Source organism: Vombatus ursinus, unplaced genomic scaffold, assembly GCF_900497805.2.
Source record: "Vombatus ursinus unplaced genomic scaffold, bare-nosed wombat genome assembly UNPS02014805.1, whole genome shotgun sequence".
Lineage (NCBI taxonomy): Eukaryota > Metazoa > Chordata > Mammalia > Diprotodontia > Vombatidae > Vombatus > Vombatus ursinus.
The window spans coordinates 15,969,288-15,990,005 of record NW_020954583.1 but is presented as its reverse complement, the minus strand read 5'-3'; the positions used below and the strand labels follow the sequence as shown (position 1 = coordinate 15,990,005).

Sequence of the window (20,718 nt, the reverse complement as noted above, 5' to 3'; positions counted from 1 at the left end):
TCTCTACTTGAGTTTAAAGCATTTCAGGGTATTTGAAGCTTATAAGCAAAGAGAAATTTATATTTATACAATAAAATTAAATACAGATCATAGCAGTCATGATAAAGCAATTATGTAATGAATTTAGGAAAAGATGACAGCCAATTCAAATGAATCAAAAAGTCAGTCGTTGTTAGTAATGTTGAATATACAATAAGCTTCTTATGTGTACTTTTTTCCCATAAGCCTTCTAAGTAATTAAAAAAAGTTTAAAATAATGAATTTCCCAAAAGCTCTCACTTGTAAACAAAGTATGAACTATGAAGTTGATTCTTTCCCTTTAGATCTAGTTCTAATATAACTTCATATATTTATTTGGTCATTTGTTTTCTTTTTTCAATTAATTAAGTTATTTTTAGTTTTCCACATTCACTTTCATAAGCTTTTGTGTTTCCAATTTTCTCTACCTCCCTTCCCTCCCCGCTCCCCAAGACAGCATGCAATCTGATATAGGTTCTACATATACATTCTTATTAAATATATTTTGGCATTAATCATGTTGTAAAGAAGAATTAGAATGAATGGAAGGAACCACGAGAAAGGAAAAAAAAAAGAAAGACAGAGAGCAAATAGTATGCTTCAGTCTGCATTCAGACTCCATAATTCTTTCTCTGGATATGGATAATATTTTCCATCATGAGTCTTTTGGAGTTGTTTTAGATCCTTGCATTGTGGTCATTTTTTTTAAACATAAGTTTCTACTTTACACTGCTCAATTTCTTAAAGGAAAATTGTCCAATGTCATGCTGTATTTACTTGACTTCTTGTCTCCTGTCCAATAAGAGGATTATTTCTTCCAATTTTCACAATAATTTGACTCTGAGATATTTCTCTGAACAATCCAAAATGTCATATATCTAAATTATGTGTGATTCCAGTGAATTTGAGCGTGTGGAATTGTTACATTGTTGGACAATTAGTTTAGCCTTAAGGAGTATATTTAAGTTTGTGTACTGTTCTTGGTACATGAGAGGTAACAGCCTTGTTTTCATTTTAAATTATTCACTTCATTATTACGCTAAAAATGTTTCCTATAGCACCATCCTTATCAGAGCTTGCTATTAGATGACATATTTTAACAAGATTCTACTCATATTAATGAGTACTAAAATTCATTTGAATAGGTATTTCTGTTAAAGAATATTAACTTTGTATTGGAAATGTGACTTTGAATTTATTAATTTTTTTCCCTGAGAAACTAGAAATGTCCCATAAATTTTATTCTCATTATGAACTAAAATGGTAGTATGTCTCACCAAAGATATTAGTGTAGAAAACAATATTATGACATTTGAAATAAAGAAAAAAAATATAATCACATTTTGATAATGAAAACTTCTTGTTCCTTGGGCATTGTTTTACTAAAGAAGGAATTTAATTGTTTCCTTAGTAATTCCAAAATTTCTATTATAATAAACTTGTCTGGAAGCCCTGCATATACTTACTTATTATTCAATAGATGAAGAGTAACTTAGTAAGATCTAATTCCCATTTTCTTTTTGATTTTCACTTCACAAATCACATATTCCCTTTTCCTTTAGTTAGATTCCTTATTGATCATTGCCAATGATGAATCTCTTCATTGAAATATCATATACTTCAACATATAACTAGTTACCTGTTATTACAAGCAATGAAAAGCTTTTCGGTCCCAGTCATCCTTTCTTATGGTGATTTTTGCATAAGGAAATGAAATTATTTTTAATTGTTCTTTGTTTCATAGTGACATAAATATGATCATGCATATTTGCATACATGAATACAATAAATATTCTAGACAACAGGATTCAAGTGGGGTATTTAAGAAAATATATTTGCAATTATGCTAGTTAATAATATAGTTATTATTCTCTAATCATTTGCTTCTTTCATGCTCATGCTATATAGTTGGTATCATATACAGAACAGCTGCAAACTTTCACAGTAATAAGTACAATCAAATCTGATGTACCTAATTAATATGGGGTCCAATAAATTAGTTTTGTTCTTCATTAGGCTCCAATGGGAGGAAGACAATCTATTTCATTATATTTTTGTCTGCTGGAACAATGGAGCATTATAGGTCACACACATCCCTTGTCTGTGCTCTAATTAGTTGAACTGACAGCATTGTTAAAGAAACACCTGCAATATATGAAAAATGAATACACTTTGAGTCATGCATATATATCTCAGATTAAATACATATCAAATGTGCTTTTTGCTGCTAATTTCTCACAAACAATTGTGTTTCTTTTGGGGGTAAATTTATATTCTCCTAAGTAGTGCAATGTTTATCTAATGAAAGCATTAGATATGTATGATTCTTGTAGCATATAGATAACTGGTTAATGATACACATACATTTGATAATTGCGGATAGATAGAGAAAAAAACAAGTTGACTCTTGACATCATCTAATCTAAGGGAACCTGATTTTGTTTTCTCAAGTTTGTAAATGAAGAGCTTCTAGGAAAAGAATAGACTTATTTCAGAGACGCTTATGACACCTACCTTTCAGGGTTATAGGGAGGATAAAATGAGATATTTGTAAAGTGCTTTGCAAAGCTTAAAGCGTTATATAATACTAGCTGCTGTTGATACCTTTGGATATGAAATAAGTCAAGTCCTTGAAGCTGTCTGAATAATTCAGAAATCATAATGTTAATTTAAAATGTTTGCCAGTCAGTCATTCAATAATCATCGTGCTAAGCACTGGGAATACAAATACAAACAAAAAGAAAGATTGCCCTCAGTCTCAAGGAACTTATGTTACAACACATAAAAGAAACAGTAAAGGGAAATACGTAATGAAGGTACCTAGTGCAGGGGCATGGAAGAGAAGTCCACAATTTACCTGGGTGAGCAATGAAGGAAGACTCCCGGTTGTAGAATCTTAATCTATTCTTGCTTTAAATATGTTCTGAGAAGTGGAATCTCTTTATGTATCTTAAATATAGACTTTGACTATATTTGGCTTCCTCCAATCTATACTTCACTCAGCTGCCAAAGAGATTTTCCTAAAGTGCTAGTCTATGTCACACATACCCCCTACTCAAACTCTAGTGGCTTCTTATTATTTCCAGGATCAAATCTTTTGTTTGGCATTCAAAACCTTTCACAACCTAAAGACTTCCTGTCTTTCCAATCTTTTTACACTTTTTTCCCCTCAACTTTAGGATCTAGCAGCACTAGCCTTCCTGCTCTTCCTCTCACAGGACACTCTGTCTCTTACTCCTTGACTTTTCACTGCCTGTCCCAGGGCTGATTTCTAACAAAATATGTGTGATTTCACATTTTTTTAGCAACAGCTACAGATAAAAAAGGAAACAACATGATATCAAGTATAACCATAGATTTTAAATATGTGAATCTGGACAAAGTGTCAGGCCAAACAAGCAGAGGAAATATCTACACAATTATTACCCTGTGATAAATTTTATTCTTCAGTGTCTCTTGCTATTTCATCACTTTTAGAAATAATGTGACCTTACTGAAGGTTGCTGAATTTTTTAGACTCTAATACATGTTTTGATATGTGTTTAATTGTATATTCCTGTCAATTATATAAAATGTACCAATTATGAAATTGTTATGGCCTTAAGCAAAAAATAAACACAACAAGAAACAAGAATTAATCTTAAGAGATTGTATATGTCCTCTTGGATATATTTGTGTATAAGTATACCTATTCAGTGTCTTGATGTTTGTCTTTAATTCTTCTTTTTCCAACTAAGGGGGACGTAATGAAGTTGTCATCACTGAAAATAACAACAGCATAACTGAGCAAATAACAGATGTCGTGAAGCAACCAGCCTTTATAGCTGGTATTGGAGGTGCATGCTGGGTAATTCTGATGGGTTTCAGCATCTGGTTGTATTGGCGCAGAAAGAAGAGAAAGGGACTCAGCAATTATGCTGGTAAGGAGCTATTTCTCATTACAAATTGATGGTATACTGGCAGAAAATCCCCAGACACAAAAGTATGAGAAAGAGAATTATTTAGGAATGGAATTAATGAATATTCTTGGTTTATCTGTTCTGAAAGTATATTGTTGGAAATGTACTGTCACAGTGCTGTACTGCATTACTCAACACACATCAAATCATTATCATGAGACTATGGCTTTGTTCAGATTGGAAACAGATCATAAACATCACCATAGAATGCTTAGCTATTTCTTTGATTCATTTGTGCAGTGCAGTAACTACAACAAGGGTAACAACCCTTTTGAATGTTACTGAACATGTGACTCTGAGGGCCACATTTGAAAGAGAATTTCTGAAACACATATTTCTCTCTTTTAAAAAAGTTTTCAAAATTTTATATAAATAACTGGAACATTTCCTATTTGAGAATAGGAACTTAATCCAAATTGCCCACAAAATATCTAATTGCAAAAATACTTTACCCTTTAAACAAAATAAAAAGGGGGGGTAGATTTTGAAGGAGTTCAAATGGCTGCTTAAAAATAATTCCTAGAGGAAAAATATACAGAATGATTCAAGATAATATGCTGTTATCAGATAATCTTGGTCACTAACAATTTTACTAAAATACCCACTGATTTATTTTCTGTAGGACCCTGAGAGCATCACAATCATTTAAAAAAAAAATAGAAGAAAAACTTTTAATTAAATGTGTATATATTGACATGATGTTCATCAGGATAGATAAATATTTGATCAAATTTAATAAAATGTTTGATTTAGAACAAATTCATAGAAGTTATAGAATCTTAGAACTAAACAGAACTTTGTCCATAACATGTATCCAAAGTTACCCAGAAAGTGATAGAGCTATTACTAGAATTCATGAATACTAACTTTCATTCCAGGACTTCCTACCACACCTCACTGTTGTAACTTTTGGTAGCATAGACTAAATATTTTACTATGTTAGTAAGACATTTTGTTATCTGTGAGTAAACTGGCACAGCATATTTTTGTGAGTAGGCTCTAACATTCATTAAAATTCAAGGAATAGGTCCATTGTTGAATGTATTCTTTATTACACAGTTGACAACACTTAACTATTCTTAACAAAATATTTAGAACATAATATTGTAAATATCCATTTGTAAAAGCAAATATTTAACAAAAGAAAGAACATAGTTATTATGTTTGAATTTGTTCTGACATTTAAAATAAGTATCATAGCACATCCATTTAAACTTAAAGCCAAACACCATAAAATGTAACTAATCATCCTTCTGCCATTTTTGTTTCTCATTGGCTGCTGACTGACTAGCTCATAAAGCTCCATTGTTTAAACTGATTCTAGTAACACATCATAAATGGGGGATTCTTAAAGAAACAAGTGCCCAGCAGTTAGTGATTGGTGACAGAATCTGTAACTCATGATGTTTGCCTTCTTGTTTTGCAGTCCAGTCCTTCACCTTCACCCCTGCAGGTACTGTCCATCAATCCATGTGTTTCTTCAGTCATATTCCATTTCATCCATTTGACTTTATATTCCTATAAATTACTTAATAATAAGAAACACTAAATTGAGGAAGATTTAGTTTTACTCTTCATCATTGATAATAATAATAATAATGAGACATATACTAATTACTTAAAGAAAACTTTAAATGTGCCATTATTTAGACTCACATCATCTTTAACTGGCGTATTATTCATCTGTTGATTCATTTATTAACTCAAATCCTTTTAATCAAAATAGTTTGACAGTTATTAGGCCAATGCTTTTGGTAAGCTAATAACTATGGCAAATAGGGTGGGGTTTTTTGTTTATTTTGTTTTGCTTTGGTTTGGGGGAATTTTTTTCTTTTTTTACAAAGGGTCAAATTCCTCTCTTGTAACAATCTGTAGAATTATCTTGTATATATTTGTGAATCTTTTTTTGTCATAAAGATAGTATGCCTGAATACAGGATTAAATATTCTAGAAATAGGAATTCCAAATCAAGAAGAACTTCCTTGAGCAATAAGTTTCAGATACTTTTTTCAGTATCTCAGAACAATAACACTAACAGAAGTCCTCCTCCCCCCAAAAAATTATCATTCTTCATTGATAGTTCATTTTATCTATTCTAATCTTTTTCCAAAAAGATTTGCATATTACTTAGAAGGACTAAAGTTTTCCTTAAGACATATTTGCCTCCTCAAACCCTATTTTCTGAAAATAAAGAATATATATCCACTTCTGATCTTCAACTATTTCCCACAAAGGAATGATCTACGCAAGTTCTCATCTTCTCTTTGTACACATTTTTGTATTTCTTCCATTATACAAATTGGATAATGTAATTTTTTTAAAGGAACAAAAAGTTTTTCATTATGTCCTAAATATAGTGTTGGTCTTGCTGACAATTCCATTCACTTTCATGGATTTATACATCATACAGATATTGCAAGATTTATCTTCTATAGTATGCAACAAATACTTTTGGAAAATCAGAACTGTTAGTGTTAGTCCTATTTTTGAGATGTTTTCTTAAGGAAAAAGTGCCTTGGAAGCTAAAGCAAAGCCAATTACACGTACATTCCTTCCAAATTTTAGAAAGATTGGAACTAGGTGGACATTTCCATTTCTACATAGTATGTTCAATGGAGAGATTTTGATGTTACTCCTCTCAGAAAAAAATTTAAAAGTTTTTGTTCTTTTATAAATGTATGTATATTTATATATAATTTTGCTCCTATGCTGATTATATAATTTGATTATGAACAACAACTTTACTATGGGATCAGCACATTAATTAATTAAAGAAATAAAGTATTTTTTAAAAATTTGAATTCAAAGCTTGATTTTGTACATCAGTTTGTTCTACAAGATATAGGTTAAAATTAGCATTGGGTTAAAATATCTCACACTGTATAGTCACCTGAAGAGTTATAATTTTTGTCCCTTTTGTAGTAAATGATAAGCAGTGTTTTACATAAAAAAAAATGAAACAGGTTCATTTGGTCTTCAGAAACCCAGACCCATTTCTCTTTCTTGTCTCCCACTTTCAACATCAGAAGGGAAATATATTTGGGGTCACAGTAACTCCTGATAAATACCCTTCAAATTGCTAGACTTTGGTAGTTCCTTACTTAACCTCCCAACCCTAGCTATATTTAAAAATAAATTGTTTTTAGTTGCACTTGAATGAAAACTCAAAAGCTATTATTCAGTTTTGAGATTTTCCTTTTAGGTATCAGGTATATAAAACAACACATCTAAGTGCACACACACAGGAGAATGACAGTTGATTAAAACCTTGCTACATTTAATAGCAATTACATTGTTTTAGATTGCACTTGAATGAAAATTTAAAAGCTGTTATTTGGTTTTAAGCTTTCCCTTTTAGGTATCTGAGAATTTAAAGATACATATACATGCACCACACATGGCAGAATGACAGCTGATTAAAACTTTTGTACCCAGGCAACTATCAAGTTTCTTGTGCATGATTATGCATTTTAATGACTTGGGAGGAGAATTTGGCCCAAAAGTGTTATACTTTTTAGCCACCCAAAGATAAGAGATTACCTGAAGGCTGCATTATACACTAACATCCTGTTTTTTCATGTTCACCCTCTACTCAAATTCCTCAGATACAAATATGCACGGCAGGTTTGCACGTGGCACAGAGAAGGGGAGCTCGAACAAAACAGGTATCGCTGCCTTCCCATAGAATATGGGGGCTCTTTCCATTTTCCCAGGACCACTAGGGGATGGGGTTTTGCTATTGCTCTTTTTATTGAAAATTCAGGTACTACATATTAGTTTCCTGACTTGTGCAGAAATTAATAACATTAGTAACTATTAGAGACATGGAGATGTGGGAAGAGACTGTAAAAAAGAAATGAGATGACTTGTGAAGCAAGGAGAAAAATTTGTCATATATAAATAAATAAATAAATAAACCTGTTGAATGATAAATGCAGCATAAATGTACATAGGGGAGGAGAAATTTGAATACATGTATCTTTCATGTGGATTCTGATATTTACTAAACTGTCACCACTTTATGAAAGCATATGCATAAGCCATCAGCTGAATGTTGAAAGTAATTGTATTTCCACCTGTGAGCAAGTGAATGTTTACTTAGTGTGTGTTACCCTTAGGGATTATGGATTTTGTGAACTGAGTCAATATAAACAAATTAAAATTAGAGAGGAAATTATAAAATTCTAAGCATTTCATGCACAGGTCTTAATACTGCTGAAGTATAAATTATTCGACAGAATCATCCAAAAGCAGCCAAAAGATTTGATGGAATTTTTATACACTGATTATCTAGTCTGAGTTAATGCTTATTAAAAGAGGATTAATCTACAGTCATATTTGAGAAACAGCTTATCAGAAAAAGGAATGAGGACTGGCTGGCAACATTAAAGTTTTGATTTGTGGTAGGAAAATGTGGTTTACTAGAGATAGGCACACAGAGAGCTTCCTGGCCTCAAAATGTCAATTTACAATATATTTGTGTTTTCCAGTTCTAGTGGGCATGTGATTAGTATTAACCCTGTCAGATAATAGTGTGGGTACTTCATGTATGATATAAACTTGCAAAAGCTCTTTGACTTAAATGCCCCAGAAAAAAAAATGCAGTAATATCCTCAAATTTAGTGTATTTAAAACATTCTGGATTATGATAACCATGGTGTTCTATGTAGTCCTCATCATCTGGTGTTTTCTAAACTTTTTTCCTCTAAAGTTATTAAAGTATTCATCTCTAAAATTCAACTTTCTTCCCACCAATTAAACAAATATTTATTAAATGCCTATAAGATGCATGATACTAGGTTAGGTATTGGAGAGACAAATATAAAAATAAAACAATTCCTGCTCTCAAAGAACTTGCATTCTATTGAGGATTTATAAATTGTGTACCACTAAAAAATGCAAAGTATATATAAAGTAACACAAACTAATTTCAACAGGGAGAAAATACTAACATTTTTAGGACTCTTTCACGTAGGAGGATATCATGCTTAGATGCAAACATTCAAGAATGTCTTAAAATACTTACTGGTTATTCCGAGCTTTCCTGTGTCAAATTCATGGTTGCTACAAGATGATCAGAATCATTCCCTTCTCCCTCCTTATTTTCTTTTCTTTTAACACCATAACTTTCTAGCATGTAATTGAAATAAAAGTACTTAAGGAGGATGGTTCTCAGATGTACAAATCGGTTTATTCTAGACAAGACTGTCCAAAGCTGTGCTATATTGTTTTCTTCCACTTTTTTGGTTATATACAGAATTAAAGCCACTAATATTAAATTGACATGAAGTTATTTAAAGTCTCTCAGTGTGGTTCAGTCTACAACATATTCTTAGCTCTAACCCTCTTAGAACAGAAAACAAGTAGAGAAGATTGGATTAAAATGTTTTTAAACGTGCAACTCAGTGTAGAAGTCTATGTTCTAAAGAAAAGTATTTCATCAGATCACATACTTCCTCAACATATGCAGTCTCTTTCCTCCAAATACCTTAACAATCTGTCTTCATGGATTGTCAAAAACATCATCACCCTTTTGCCAACTTGATGATGAACCTTCTTTCTATTTGGCCAGGCTCTGACGGGCATTGTTTGCACAGAGGCAAACATAGGTAAACATAGTCTTGAAGGCTATGGCAGAAAAACACATGCTCTTTCAGGTCCTTCCTATTTGGAAAGGGTTTGAGAAAAGACATGGCAGCAAATTGTCTATCTGTTGTCCAAGAACCAGTTGAGCTAAGTGTTTAAGAATGATATTTTCTCTTCACTAAAGTTTCATATTCTTAGTCACCACAAATAGAAAAGATCAATTTTGTACAGAACTTACTGTTGGTTAGTTTTTAAAAGGTAAATATAAATATTTAACATCCCTCTATTGTCCTAGTCCACATTTACTTCTTTACTGCAGTATCATTTGTACCATTTGTTGCTTTGACAGTGACTGAATGTTTGGTAAGGGGAAAAAAAGAGCATCCAAATTAGTGGGAGTTACTTAGCTTCTACTCATGCATTTCCTAACACTGTGTTTCAGGTAGTCAGTCAACTATCTATTTACATATTCACAATAACACCCAAGCATTAGCTTATTCACCTTTATCAGGGTGAAACAATTACTTGGTATTCCAGTAAAAAGCAACCTAGGAAGTATGCATCAGATAAAAAACTATAGAGTATTATTCACGTGTTTTTTTGTTTTTGTTTTTTTAGTCAGGGGTTTAAAATCTTCACTGCTCAAATTTTTTTCTTCATTAACTTTTTCAGATTAACTATTTTTAAAGATACAATGAAATGTGATCCAGCCATACTGTTGACTCATGGTTCTGAAGCAAATTCAGTTAGAAGTCAAATAGGAAATGAGGGGTTGCATGTTTCCCAGGGAGCAGGTCATCAGCAGTCCTGTTAGAATTGATTTTAATCAGTATTGTTTTACAATGAGCTCCTAAAGCTACCTGAAAAATTGATAAGGTAGCATGATTTGAAGTATTAAAAATGTGTTTCTAGTAGACCTGCTTGATACATTAATACCATGACGGGTCTTTTTTTCTTGTATTACCTAGCCTCATTGTCAAGAGAGATGATAACTATTTTTGAAGATAAACCAATTAATTAACAAGAATTCATTAAATGACTACCATAGGACAATCATTGATAATACAAATAAAAAGAACTTAAATGTGAAAAAAATTGAAACTTTTAAAAAATTAAATTGTGTTTGTAGCAACTTGAAGTAGGTAGTATCTCACTCTAAGAAAAAAGTGATGATTTGGTTACAAAAGTTATGGATTCTTTAAGTAGCTACAATCTTCCATTCATTCAAAATTATTCCATTTACAAAAGTTTCATTAGTCTCTAACATCTTGCAAATTAATCAATATTCACTTGCAGTTAGTTATTTTGCTCCAATGTTACAATTTAAGAAAGAATGGATACATAGTTTCACATAACGTAAAATGGGATTTCCCCTACCTCTGGAATGATCTCTGTATGATCTCTGCTTTAAATACCAATATGTTTACTTTTGTACTCATATATGAAAATCACTTATAGACTGATGGCTTTGCATCCTCCTAACTTACCCATTGACCTGAATAGTATCCACAACCTGTAAATTCTATGGAATGCTCTTCTTTGTTGTTTTATTATTCTGAAAGATCATAATTAGAAAGAAAGGACTTGTATTCCATGACAGCTAGATGTTGTTGAAATCAGTATGGTCTACAATTCACAGTGATTTATTGTTGAAACAAATCACATTTCAGAACCTACCCCATCTCTTCTGAAAGTGTTAAATTGGACGTTTGATATCAACAAAAACTTCAGACAAAGACTGAAAAAAAATCCTCATGATTTCGAATATTTCTGATTGGCCAATATTGAGTGTGGTCTAGTAGATAGAGAACTAACCTTGGAGTCAGAAAGACTTCAAATTCTGAAGAATTTGGAGTTAGGAAGACTTCAAATTCTGAAGAATTTGGAGTCAGAAAGAGTTCAAATTCTGACTCTGACACAAACTAGCTATGTAATTTAGCTTTAAGTATTCACAGTCAACTCTCTGCTTGCTAATCTGCATCAGTACAGGGAGTTATCACACTGAGAGTTCCTTAAACAAATGAAACCTCAGTTCTCGACTCCCTCAGCATTCACTTTGATGATGAGAAATATAGTAGTTAACTTTTTTATCACCTGTTTGAAATGGTCTGTTGCAATTCCTGTTGTATTGCTATGATGCATTATTATTTTTGTATCATTATTACTGATTATATTATAATGGTATCCTACTTTATGATATAATGGTATCTGATTGTATCAACATAGAAATATAAGAATATGAGAATAATGAATTTTGACATCTAAATTTATTTCAGCTCATTGACTAAAATTTATCTTTGCTCTGAAGGGACATATTATATTATTGAGTATATTATTATGTTAATAAATATATTTCAAAAATGATATATTTCGTGTTGAAATGACTTACTAATTGGACTGAGGACCTTAGTCAGAATCTTATTTGTTACTCTATATTTAATTATGTTGATTATAGTTTGTTAAAGCTTCCAGAAACTTGAGAGCTAGGGATCAAAATGCACTTGTTACTGATAATAATTTTTATTAACGATTTTCTTTTTTAACAGTCACTTTTCAAAGAGGTGATGCAGGACTAATGAGCAATGGAAGGTATGCTAAAAACCTTTTGTTTTAATTCTATTTTATTTTTAATCAGGAAGAGAGAAACTCCATAGAAAAGGCTATTATTGTAATAAATGATCACTTATAAGCCTGAGAATTCTAGAAGGAATTAAATGACTTACCACAAGGTTTAATGCTGTATCTGTTGTGCACTTTGGAGGAATCAAGTCCAGATGTTTCATATCTCCCAGATGCCCAAGGAGAAATTAGTAGTAAATATCACAAGGAATGTGTTCATTTGTTAGCAGGATGTTTATTGCATTAATTAGACATTAGCAAATGAAGTTGCTGTTGTTTAAGACTCCTTATTGGCTCTCGGTAAATTGCTGTGAGTGAACAATTACACATAATCGATCACAAAATAAATGATTCATGGATGATGAATAGGCTATAGATTGATAGGCCTGGATTCCACAACTTTGGTTACTCAATTGAAATTGATAAAACCTGATAAACACATATATCCTTATCTATTTTCTCTTTTTCAATATGGAGATTGTAATTAGGCTCTGGTAATAACTTCCAATCTCCCATTCAATCAATATTTTAGCAAAAAGAGATTAGGCCTAATGAGAGCTAGTGGGTACAGCAAAAAAGCTGTTGGATCGTCTTATTGCAGTTTCCATAGAAACACATGTTTCTCTTAGGGATTGTGCCAGAAGGGGTCTATCAGGAAAAAAAAAAAGTACAATTGTGGATGTTGCTATTTCTTTGGAAGTATGCTAGTAAGTTGGAAAACAATTAGGGTCCTATTTTTATATCAAGACAGGGTTTCCATTGTTAACTGTGTCACCAGAGTAAGCTCCCTCCTCGGTTATCCTCAAATTTTGGGTTAGGTAGTTTGAAGTCATTCATCCATTTAAAAATATCAGCATCTTCATTTTGGTATTTTGCAATTGGGAATTTTGGTATTTCATTTGGTATTTTATGATTTAAAAAAACTTGAAAGTTTATTGCTGTTTTTGTAACTATAAGTAATTTCTATTAATTCTGCTGCAATCTGCTTGTTTCTACAAGAACTGGGAGAGCTTCTAAAAGGGGTAACAGCCTGTAGATAACAGACACAATTTGTGATGTGAAGTGAGAAAATAGGCCAAAGTCCTGGAAATGACTGATATTGAGCAGTCAGTTTGAATGATTGTTCCCTTGAGAGGGGAACTTATTATTCAGTCTTATTTTAGGATTCTTCTAAGGCATAACTTCCCACCTGTTTCAAGGCAGGAAATGTAGTTTTTTGAATGCTAGCAGGATCATATGATGCTTCCACTTCTGAAAAAAAAATGTTGAATTGTATATACTCCTAATGAACTATTAAAGACCTCTAATTTCTGAAAATCTACACAATTTTAATTTGAAAGAAAATAAAATGTTAACTCTTTTTAATATTTCTTAGTATAGGAAAAAGGTGATTAAAACATCTTTTCAGTTAATGTTTACATTTCCAATTTTCTTGTTGAACTTGAGTTGTTTTTTTTTCCTCCATCACATTTCAGCCGACCAGGGTTACTAGATGCCAGTGACCCCAGTTATCCTTGGCTTGCAGACTCATGGCCAGCTACTAGTTTACCTGTGAACAATAGCAGTAGTGGGCCAAATGACATTGGAAATTTTGGTCGTGGAGGTGAGTTATGTTTTTCAAAGCTAAGTTTCTTTTAAATTGTGGCTTTCCAAGAATTTTTCTAGTCATATTTTTCCCATTATTAAGAAGTATTCCTTAGCTAATGATGATGTTCTCACAATACTGGATATAGAATGTGTGTCAATTTAGTTAATACCATTATTACTTTCTCCATCAGAATTCTAAAATTAGAAATTACATAAGAGGTTATGAGGCAGCTAGGTGGTACAGTGCAAAAAGTTCTGGGCCTGGTGTCAAAACTTGAGTTTAAGTCCTTCCTCAGACACTTAATAGCTAAATGACCTTACACAAGTTACTTGAAACCTATTTGCTTCAGTTTCCTCAGTTGTAAAATGGGGGTGATAATGGCACCTACCTACCAGGTTTACTTATGAGGATCAAATGAGATAATATTTCTATAGTACTGAACAGAGCACACATAGTAGGTGCTTTATAAATGCTTCTTTTTCATATTATCATTATTATTAATGACTTTCAAAATTACATTTATTGCTCATAGGGCATAGAAAAAGAAGTGGGGCTGTAGCTCATTAGAATGTAATCTCCCTAAGGACAGGAAGTATTTTTTGCCTTTCTTTGTATCCCTTGCACTTAGCATGGTGCTTTATATATGGTAGGCAACTAAGAAATGCTAGTTGACTAACTGACTGACCTCTTAGACTTCTCAACTTGAGTACAAGGCTGTTCCTTTTCTCTTTTATGTAGTTCAAACCTTATCTGATCCTGGACACTAGTCTGTCCATGAGAGAAGTACCTTAGTGACAATGTCTCTTATTCCTCAGGTTCTTCCAATGTCATGTTGGAACTTCCTTCACCCTTTTATAGGGCTAAACTGACTTGTGAAAGAAAGAAAGAAAGAAAGAAAGGAAAGAAAGAAAGCTGTTCACAGAAAACTTAACTGAGATATTTCTATTTTTTTACATTAGCTATCCTTGCTAAACTAGAATTTCATTGCCATCCTCATAAACAGTAAGAATAGTTCACATTTACATAGTACCTAAAGTTGACTTCTTCATGACAATGATAAATACCTGAAGATTAAAGCACTGAGAAGCTATCTTAATAAACAATTTTTCCATTTTTATCCAGTCTTTTTTCCATTGCAAAGTATTTCATTAGTGATAATTATGACTACAAAAATGTTTTCCTGCATCTACTGTGTACCCTTTTTAAAAACTTGTGACCTGATTGGCCATTACTGATTGATTAAAAGATCAGTTCAATTCAATAAGTATTTATTAAGTTAAAAACCATGTTCAAGGCACTGTACTAGGCATTGACCAACACAAGTCAAATAAGTCATCAAAGGCATGAGTCCTAGCTTTCTCAACTATTTCCAGACACCATCCAATTTCCTATATGCCAAAAGAGCAACTCAGAATTCTCTAATTCTCAGTTATTTGTAGGAACTGACACTTACAAGAAACCAACTCACACCCATAGTCCTACTTCTACTTCGTCCTCATAAATATGAATCTGTGAACTAATATGTTTCAATTTGTCAACAAGAAAACAAGGTTAACTGACAATCTATTTAACCCATTAATGCCACTGGAGCACAAAAATTGCCCAGAGTTTGAAGAAAAGAGCTTAACTAATTCCTGTCCTGTCTTTTGACTTGAACAAAATTGCTAACAATTTGAGTAAGAAATGCACATTATTTGTTTAGTGCTTTATTTTGAACTGGAAGAGTCAGGCCTATTAGGCAAAGGAAGGGGGTTCGCAGCTATATAACTAGTACTCATTGTTAACCCAGAAGCTAAGGACAATCAATCTCCACAGATTATTCACTGGGTGGAGCAGTGATAGAACTTATGTGCATGACTGCATAAACTATGTTGTCTTGAAGGCATGCACATAATGAATTTTGTTTGTTCATTGAACTGGAATGCCAGTGCAATAAATAGAATGAGATGAAAATAACAATTTGGACCAGAGAAGTCTACACCAGCCCAAAAATTTGTTTTATGTAGATGATTATGTAGTGCACTTGTACATTTCTAACTGATCCTAATCTTCCCACCTGATAGTGCCTCCCCCCAGATAATTCTCATATTTACCATGTATGCATGTGGTATGTGTGCATGTACCCATATGTATATGTTTACATATGAGCTTATTGTTTCCTCAATAAAAATGATATTTTTAAAAATGATATTTTAATACCCATTCTACATGTTTCCTTTATTTGGATTTCATATTATTTTAAACCTTATTCTGTTTGTTTAAATATGATATTGATATGAATTAAAACTATTTCACTTTAAAAATAATAGGGATAGGAACTAGACCTATACTTTAATTGTTATAAGGAATTCAGCAACTTACAGTTTTAAAGAGTTACCTAGATGACTCAAAGGTTAAGTAAGTTGCTTGGGGTCACACAACCTCTGTCAGAGGTGAGATTTGAATCTGTTTTTTTCCTGAGTCTGATATTGGTTTTCTAGCAATTATATTTTGCTGCCTCCTACCACATTAACAAGAATATCATTTATTTATTTATAAATAAATATTTATTTATTTATTATAGTATAATTTAATGGGAGTGCCTTCTTAATTTAAGTATAGAATACTGATTTAGTTTAAAATCATAGTATCAGACTTCTAAAAAATTTAAAATGCCTTCTTGGTCCCATCAGCTCAGCAGATATCATTGTAGAACAGGGGAACTGGCATGGCTGGGTATCTGATGGCACAGACCTGTAGTTCCTGGTACTGAGGAGACAGAGGCTAGTGGAGTGCTTGAGTATGGGAGTTGTGAGCTGCAGTAGGGCTGATGCTAATCTCATACCTTCACTAAGTCTGGAACCAATATGGCAAGGCCCCAGAAGCAAGGGGCCAGCAGCCTACTTAACTAATGGCAAACTGTCCCAGGTTAGAAAAATGGAGCAGATTAAAGCTTCATTGCTAATAGTTTTTGGAATTGGGTCCATGAGTAGCTGCTATTTTTCCAACCTGGGTGAGATAGGAAGTTCTCCTCTTCCCACTCCCCCCCAAAAAAGGGGGGAGTGTGATAGATTTTAACCAAAGAAGAATTCTTCAAATTATATTGAAATGATTTTTATGGTAACAGTATTCAGGTGCTTAGTGGTTGCTTCTTGGATCCAAGCATTTTTCAAAGCTGCTTTAACTCTTTCTAGGGTCTAGTCACTATTAAGCAGCTGTGTTTATCTAGGGCCAGGGAAAATTTACTTTCTTTTTATATATTTTATTAACATGATCAATTAAAATGTTAACAATTTTGAGTCATTTTGAAATCTGAAACTACATTGCTTTGGGAAGAAATACTATAAAACTTGTTGACCAGAAATTATTGATCTCTCTCTGATCCCAATATTGTAAAATTCCAGATATAGCATGCCATGTGTTTACTTCTTTAAATGGCTTTCCTTTGAAGAATAAGAAGAGTTACTGGAGAGAGGTGGCTTATCTGAATTACAAAATGCACTGTAAAAATGATTCAGGATACAGAAAATGATCAAATGCAGTGATTGATATTCAGTGTTGTTTCTGTGGTTTGATTTTGCTCTAACAGTATTACAACTTGAAACTGTAATTCTCTAGTTGGAAGAGTCAATAGTATATATTAGCTGCCTGATCAGTGAGATTGCTTTCTGTAGTTAAATCCTGCTATAATCTAAAATAACTTATTCATGAAAATTTTCCTTTGTTAAAAAAAAAAAAAAACCCACAGTACTACCTCCAGCTTCCCAGCTTTGGATTAAAATTAGATAACTGGAAAGCAAAACCTAAAAATAAAAATGTATATGAAAAGAATTAACTCTGAAGAATTAGACATCTTTTTGCCATTCTTTCATGTCTTTGGAGAGGAAGTAACAGGAAATGTTTTATTCTATGATCTGTAGATTCACTCCTTCCATTATTTCCATAAGGTCCCCACAGTTCTATTGGTTCTGACACAGAATGAGCAATTGAAAACATTCTTCAATTGTGAAATATTCCAAAGTTCATTTTCGTGGTTGAAAGTACCAGCAGGGAGTGAGAGAAGGGTATGGGTGGGAGAAGTGAGATGGTTTTATGCAGTGAGATATGAAGGACAAGGGGTAGCCCTGTCACAGATGCTGATAGCTCGGCGATGGTTGTACATCATCTTCCCTTCATGGGCTCATGGAGACCATCTCAGCTGAAATGCAAACATGCAGAATGACACATTTATTTTTCATCTTAAATACTCATAGTTTCAGACTCCTTGTGCATCATTGATTTGTTTTATTCCCCCATGTTCACCACAGATGTGCTGCCACCAGTGCCAGGCCAAGGAGATAAAACAGCTACTATGCTTTCTGATGGAGCCATTTATAGCAGCATTGACTTCACCACCAAAACGACTTATAATAGTTCAAGCCAAATAACACAAGCTACACCATATGCCACCACACAGATCCTACACTCCAACAGCATTCATGAATTGGCTGTTGATCTGCCTGATCCTCAGTGGAAAAGTTCAATTCAGCAGAAAACAGACTTGATTGGATTTGGTTATTCTCTTCCGGATCAAAACAAAGGTAACAATGGTGAGTCAGTTTCTTATTAACTCCCCAGGACCTAATATCATTTGTGCATGAGTTAGAAACTAGTCATTTGTGCTTTGACTCAGTGATTCATTATCAGGTTTACTACTTTAAAAAAAATTAAACTGGCATGTGTACAGTACTTTGCCCAACCACCACCACTACTGCCACCACAACTACACATCACTTCAACCTAGCCTTTCCATGTTTTTAGTTCTTTTTCATGTAATCAGCCACCCATCTGTATTTTCATTAGGACAGGATAGGTTAAAAAAAAAAACACCATTTCTCCACTGTCTCACGACATTTGCTTCTAATTTGCTAACTGCATGATCTGCATGGGCTTGTGCTATGAACTAATCACATGATGCCACTATGACCTTTGCCCTTTAACCCTTAGCCTTACTTTACATCCCTGACTACCGAATGGCTGAGGGATTGTCTAATAGAATGCCACACAACCAGTCACAGGATTTCAGCACTACCAGCTCCCACAACAGCTCAGAAAGGAGTGGCAGTCTCTCAGGTTGGTTCCATTACATAAGGAGAAATGCGCGTTTGTCAGCGGCTTGTAACCTATATTGCTAATAACAATGAAGAAGTTAAATTGTTTGACATGGTTAATACCAATAACTACATCAACTACAGTTAATACCATTACCATACTCAGGCATTTATCCTTTTAACTACTGTGATGATAACATTGTAACTCAGTAACATGCATCATGGTTTTGGTTTTGGTTTTTTAAATCCCACACTATCCTCATTTAATCCAAACTGTACAAGATTATCTTTTTTTTTTATGAAAACACTAGGGTTCTGACTTTAACACTTTTCAATATATGTTGGGTTTGTTTTTTGATCCTATCCAAAGGATTTCAATGACCAGGAGATCAAGAGGACATTGTTATAAGATGCTGTCACAGTTCCCCGGCATGCATCCCAAAGACAACCTTACAGCAAGACTACTGTGAATTAGATTTCAGGGTTATTACAATTCCTGTTTCTAGTAATTCCCAAATGGTTCAATTTATTTTTTGTTCATTTTTATGTTTTAGTTTAAGTTCTTGTGCTCAGCCTCACAAAATGGTTATTTTTTTAATTAAAATTCAATGTCAACAAATAACTGAAGTACTACTGATTTTATATTAGCAGTCCTCCTTTACTTTTTAAATACAGATGCTTATTCAAATTCATTCCATTTTTTAAATGTTTTATGGGTTTCAAAAACCCACAAAAATTTCAAAAGACCTGCATTTTTTTTTTCAGTAAGAGAAAGAAAGCTGATAATCTGTAAGATTGTGTTTTGTTCTTAAGTATGCCAGAAGAAGACAGGAACCCAAGTTTGAGCTGCTGGCAAGGCATCCAGGTCTAAACTTTTGTACTACTACTCTGAGAACATGATAAGACAAGATGTATAAATTTAGGTCATTCATGTAGAGGTGATAATTGAAACCTTTGGAATAGATGATGAGATAACTTAGGAAAAATGTGCAGATAAAGAAAAGCTCCAAGGAAGGACAGAATTTTGGGATATATCCACATTTAAGTGGTGACAAGATGACTAGAAATTAGCAAAAAAGAGAGAAGATGCAGGGTGGTTGGAAGAAAACCTCAAATATATTATTATAGGAAGAGAGGGTAGTTAGTGTGGGCCCCTCCACAGACTGAAGACTCCAGGAAGAAATAACTAATGGGAAAAGGGGAGCAGGCATTATGGAGCATATAACAAGGTGAGCAAGTAACATAGATAGTAAGCTCTTCCATGGTGAAAAAAAAAACTCCAAACTCGGGGTGGGAGGGAGTTCCAGGATATAGAAGGCATGGTTTTGAAGTCCAGAGAAAATCAAGAACAAGTCTAGGAAGGAAATGAAAGAAGCCAGAGGAGTAGAGTGTATTAAAAAAAAAATAGTGATCCTCAGTATAAAATCTCATAGAGAGGTCAAAGAAAATGATCACCAACAACAAGCAAAAATATTTTAAATTAGGGTTGAGGTCACTAGTGAACTTAAAAGAAGCCATTTTGTTGAATAGTGGGTACAGAAACTATATCACAAGAATTTAAAATTGTGAGGAAATGAAGGCACCAAACATAAGTTACTTATTCTAGATGTTTTGGCAGTAAAGGGGAGAGCGATTACACTATCTTCAGTGAGAACAAAATCAAAGAAGAGATGAAAGAGAAGAGAATTAAACATACAGGTACAGGAGTTATTTTCAGCAAAGGATGCTGACCACTTCTTCCTTTTTTATAAGAAGAAAGAAGGAGCCAAAACAGAGGCTTAGGGAATCATGAGAGAGAGGGAATTGGAGGAGCATTCCCAGGTCAGCTCACCAAATATATATATATATATATATATATATATATATATATATATATATA

The 20,718-nt window shown here is 33.1% G+C and overlaps 1 protein-coding gene across 2 annotated transcripts in view; it reads left to right on the top strand.

Annotated features, from left to right (window-relative positions):
• ROBO2 (roundabout guidance receptor 2) overlaps positions 1 to 20,718 on the top strand; it is a 633,674-nt gene that overhangs the window by 561,228 nt on the left and 51,728 nt on the right. For both annotated transcript variants that reach the window (XM_027874186.1, XM_027874188.1), the window contains exons 17-20: positions 3,756 to 3,938; positions 12,110 to 12,152; positions 13,658 to 13,785; positions 18,057 to 18,338. In XM_027874186.1, coding sequence (XP_027729987.1) covers positions 3,756 to 3,938; positions 12,110 to 12,152; positions 13,658 to 13,785; positions 18,057 to 18,338 — 636 coding nt within the window. The remainder of the gene's footprint in view (positions 1 to 3,755; positions 3,939 to 12,109; positions 12,153 to 13,657; positions 13,786 to 18,056; positions 18,339 to 20,718) is intronic.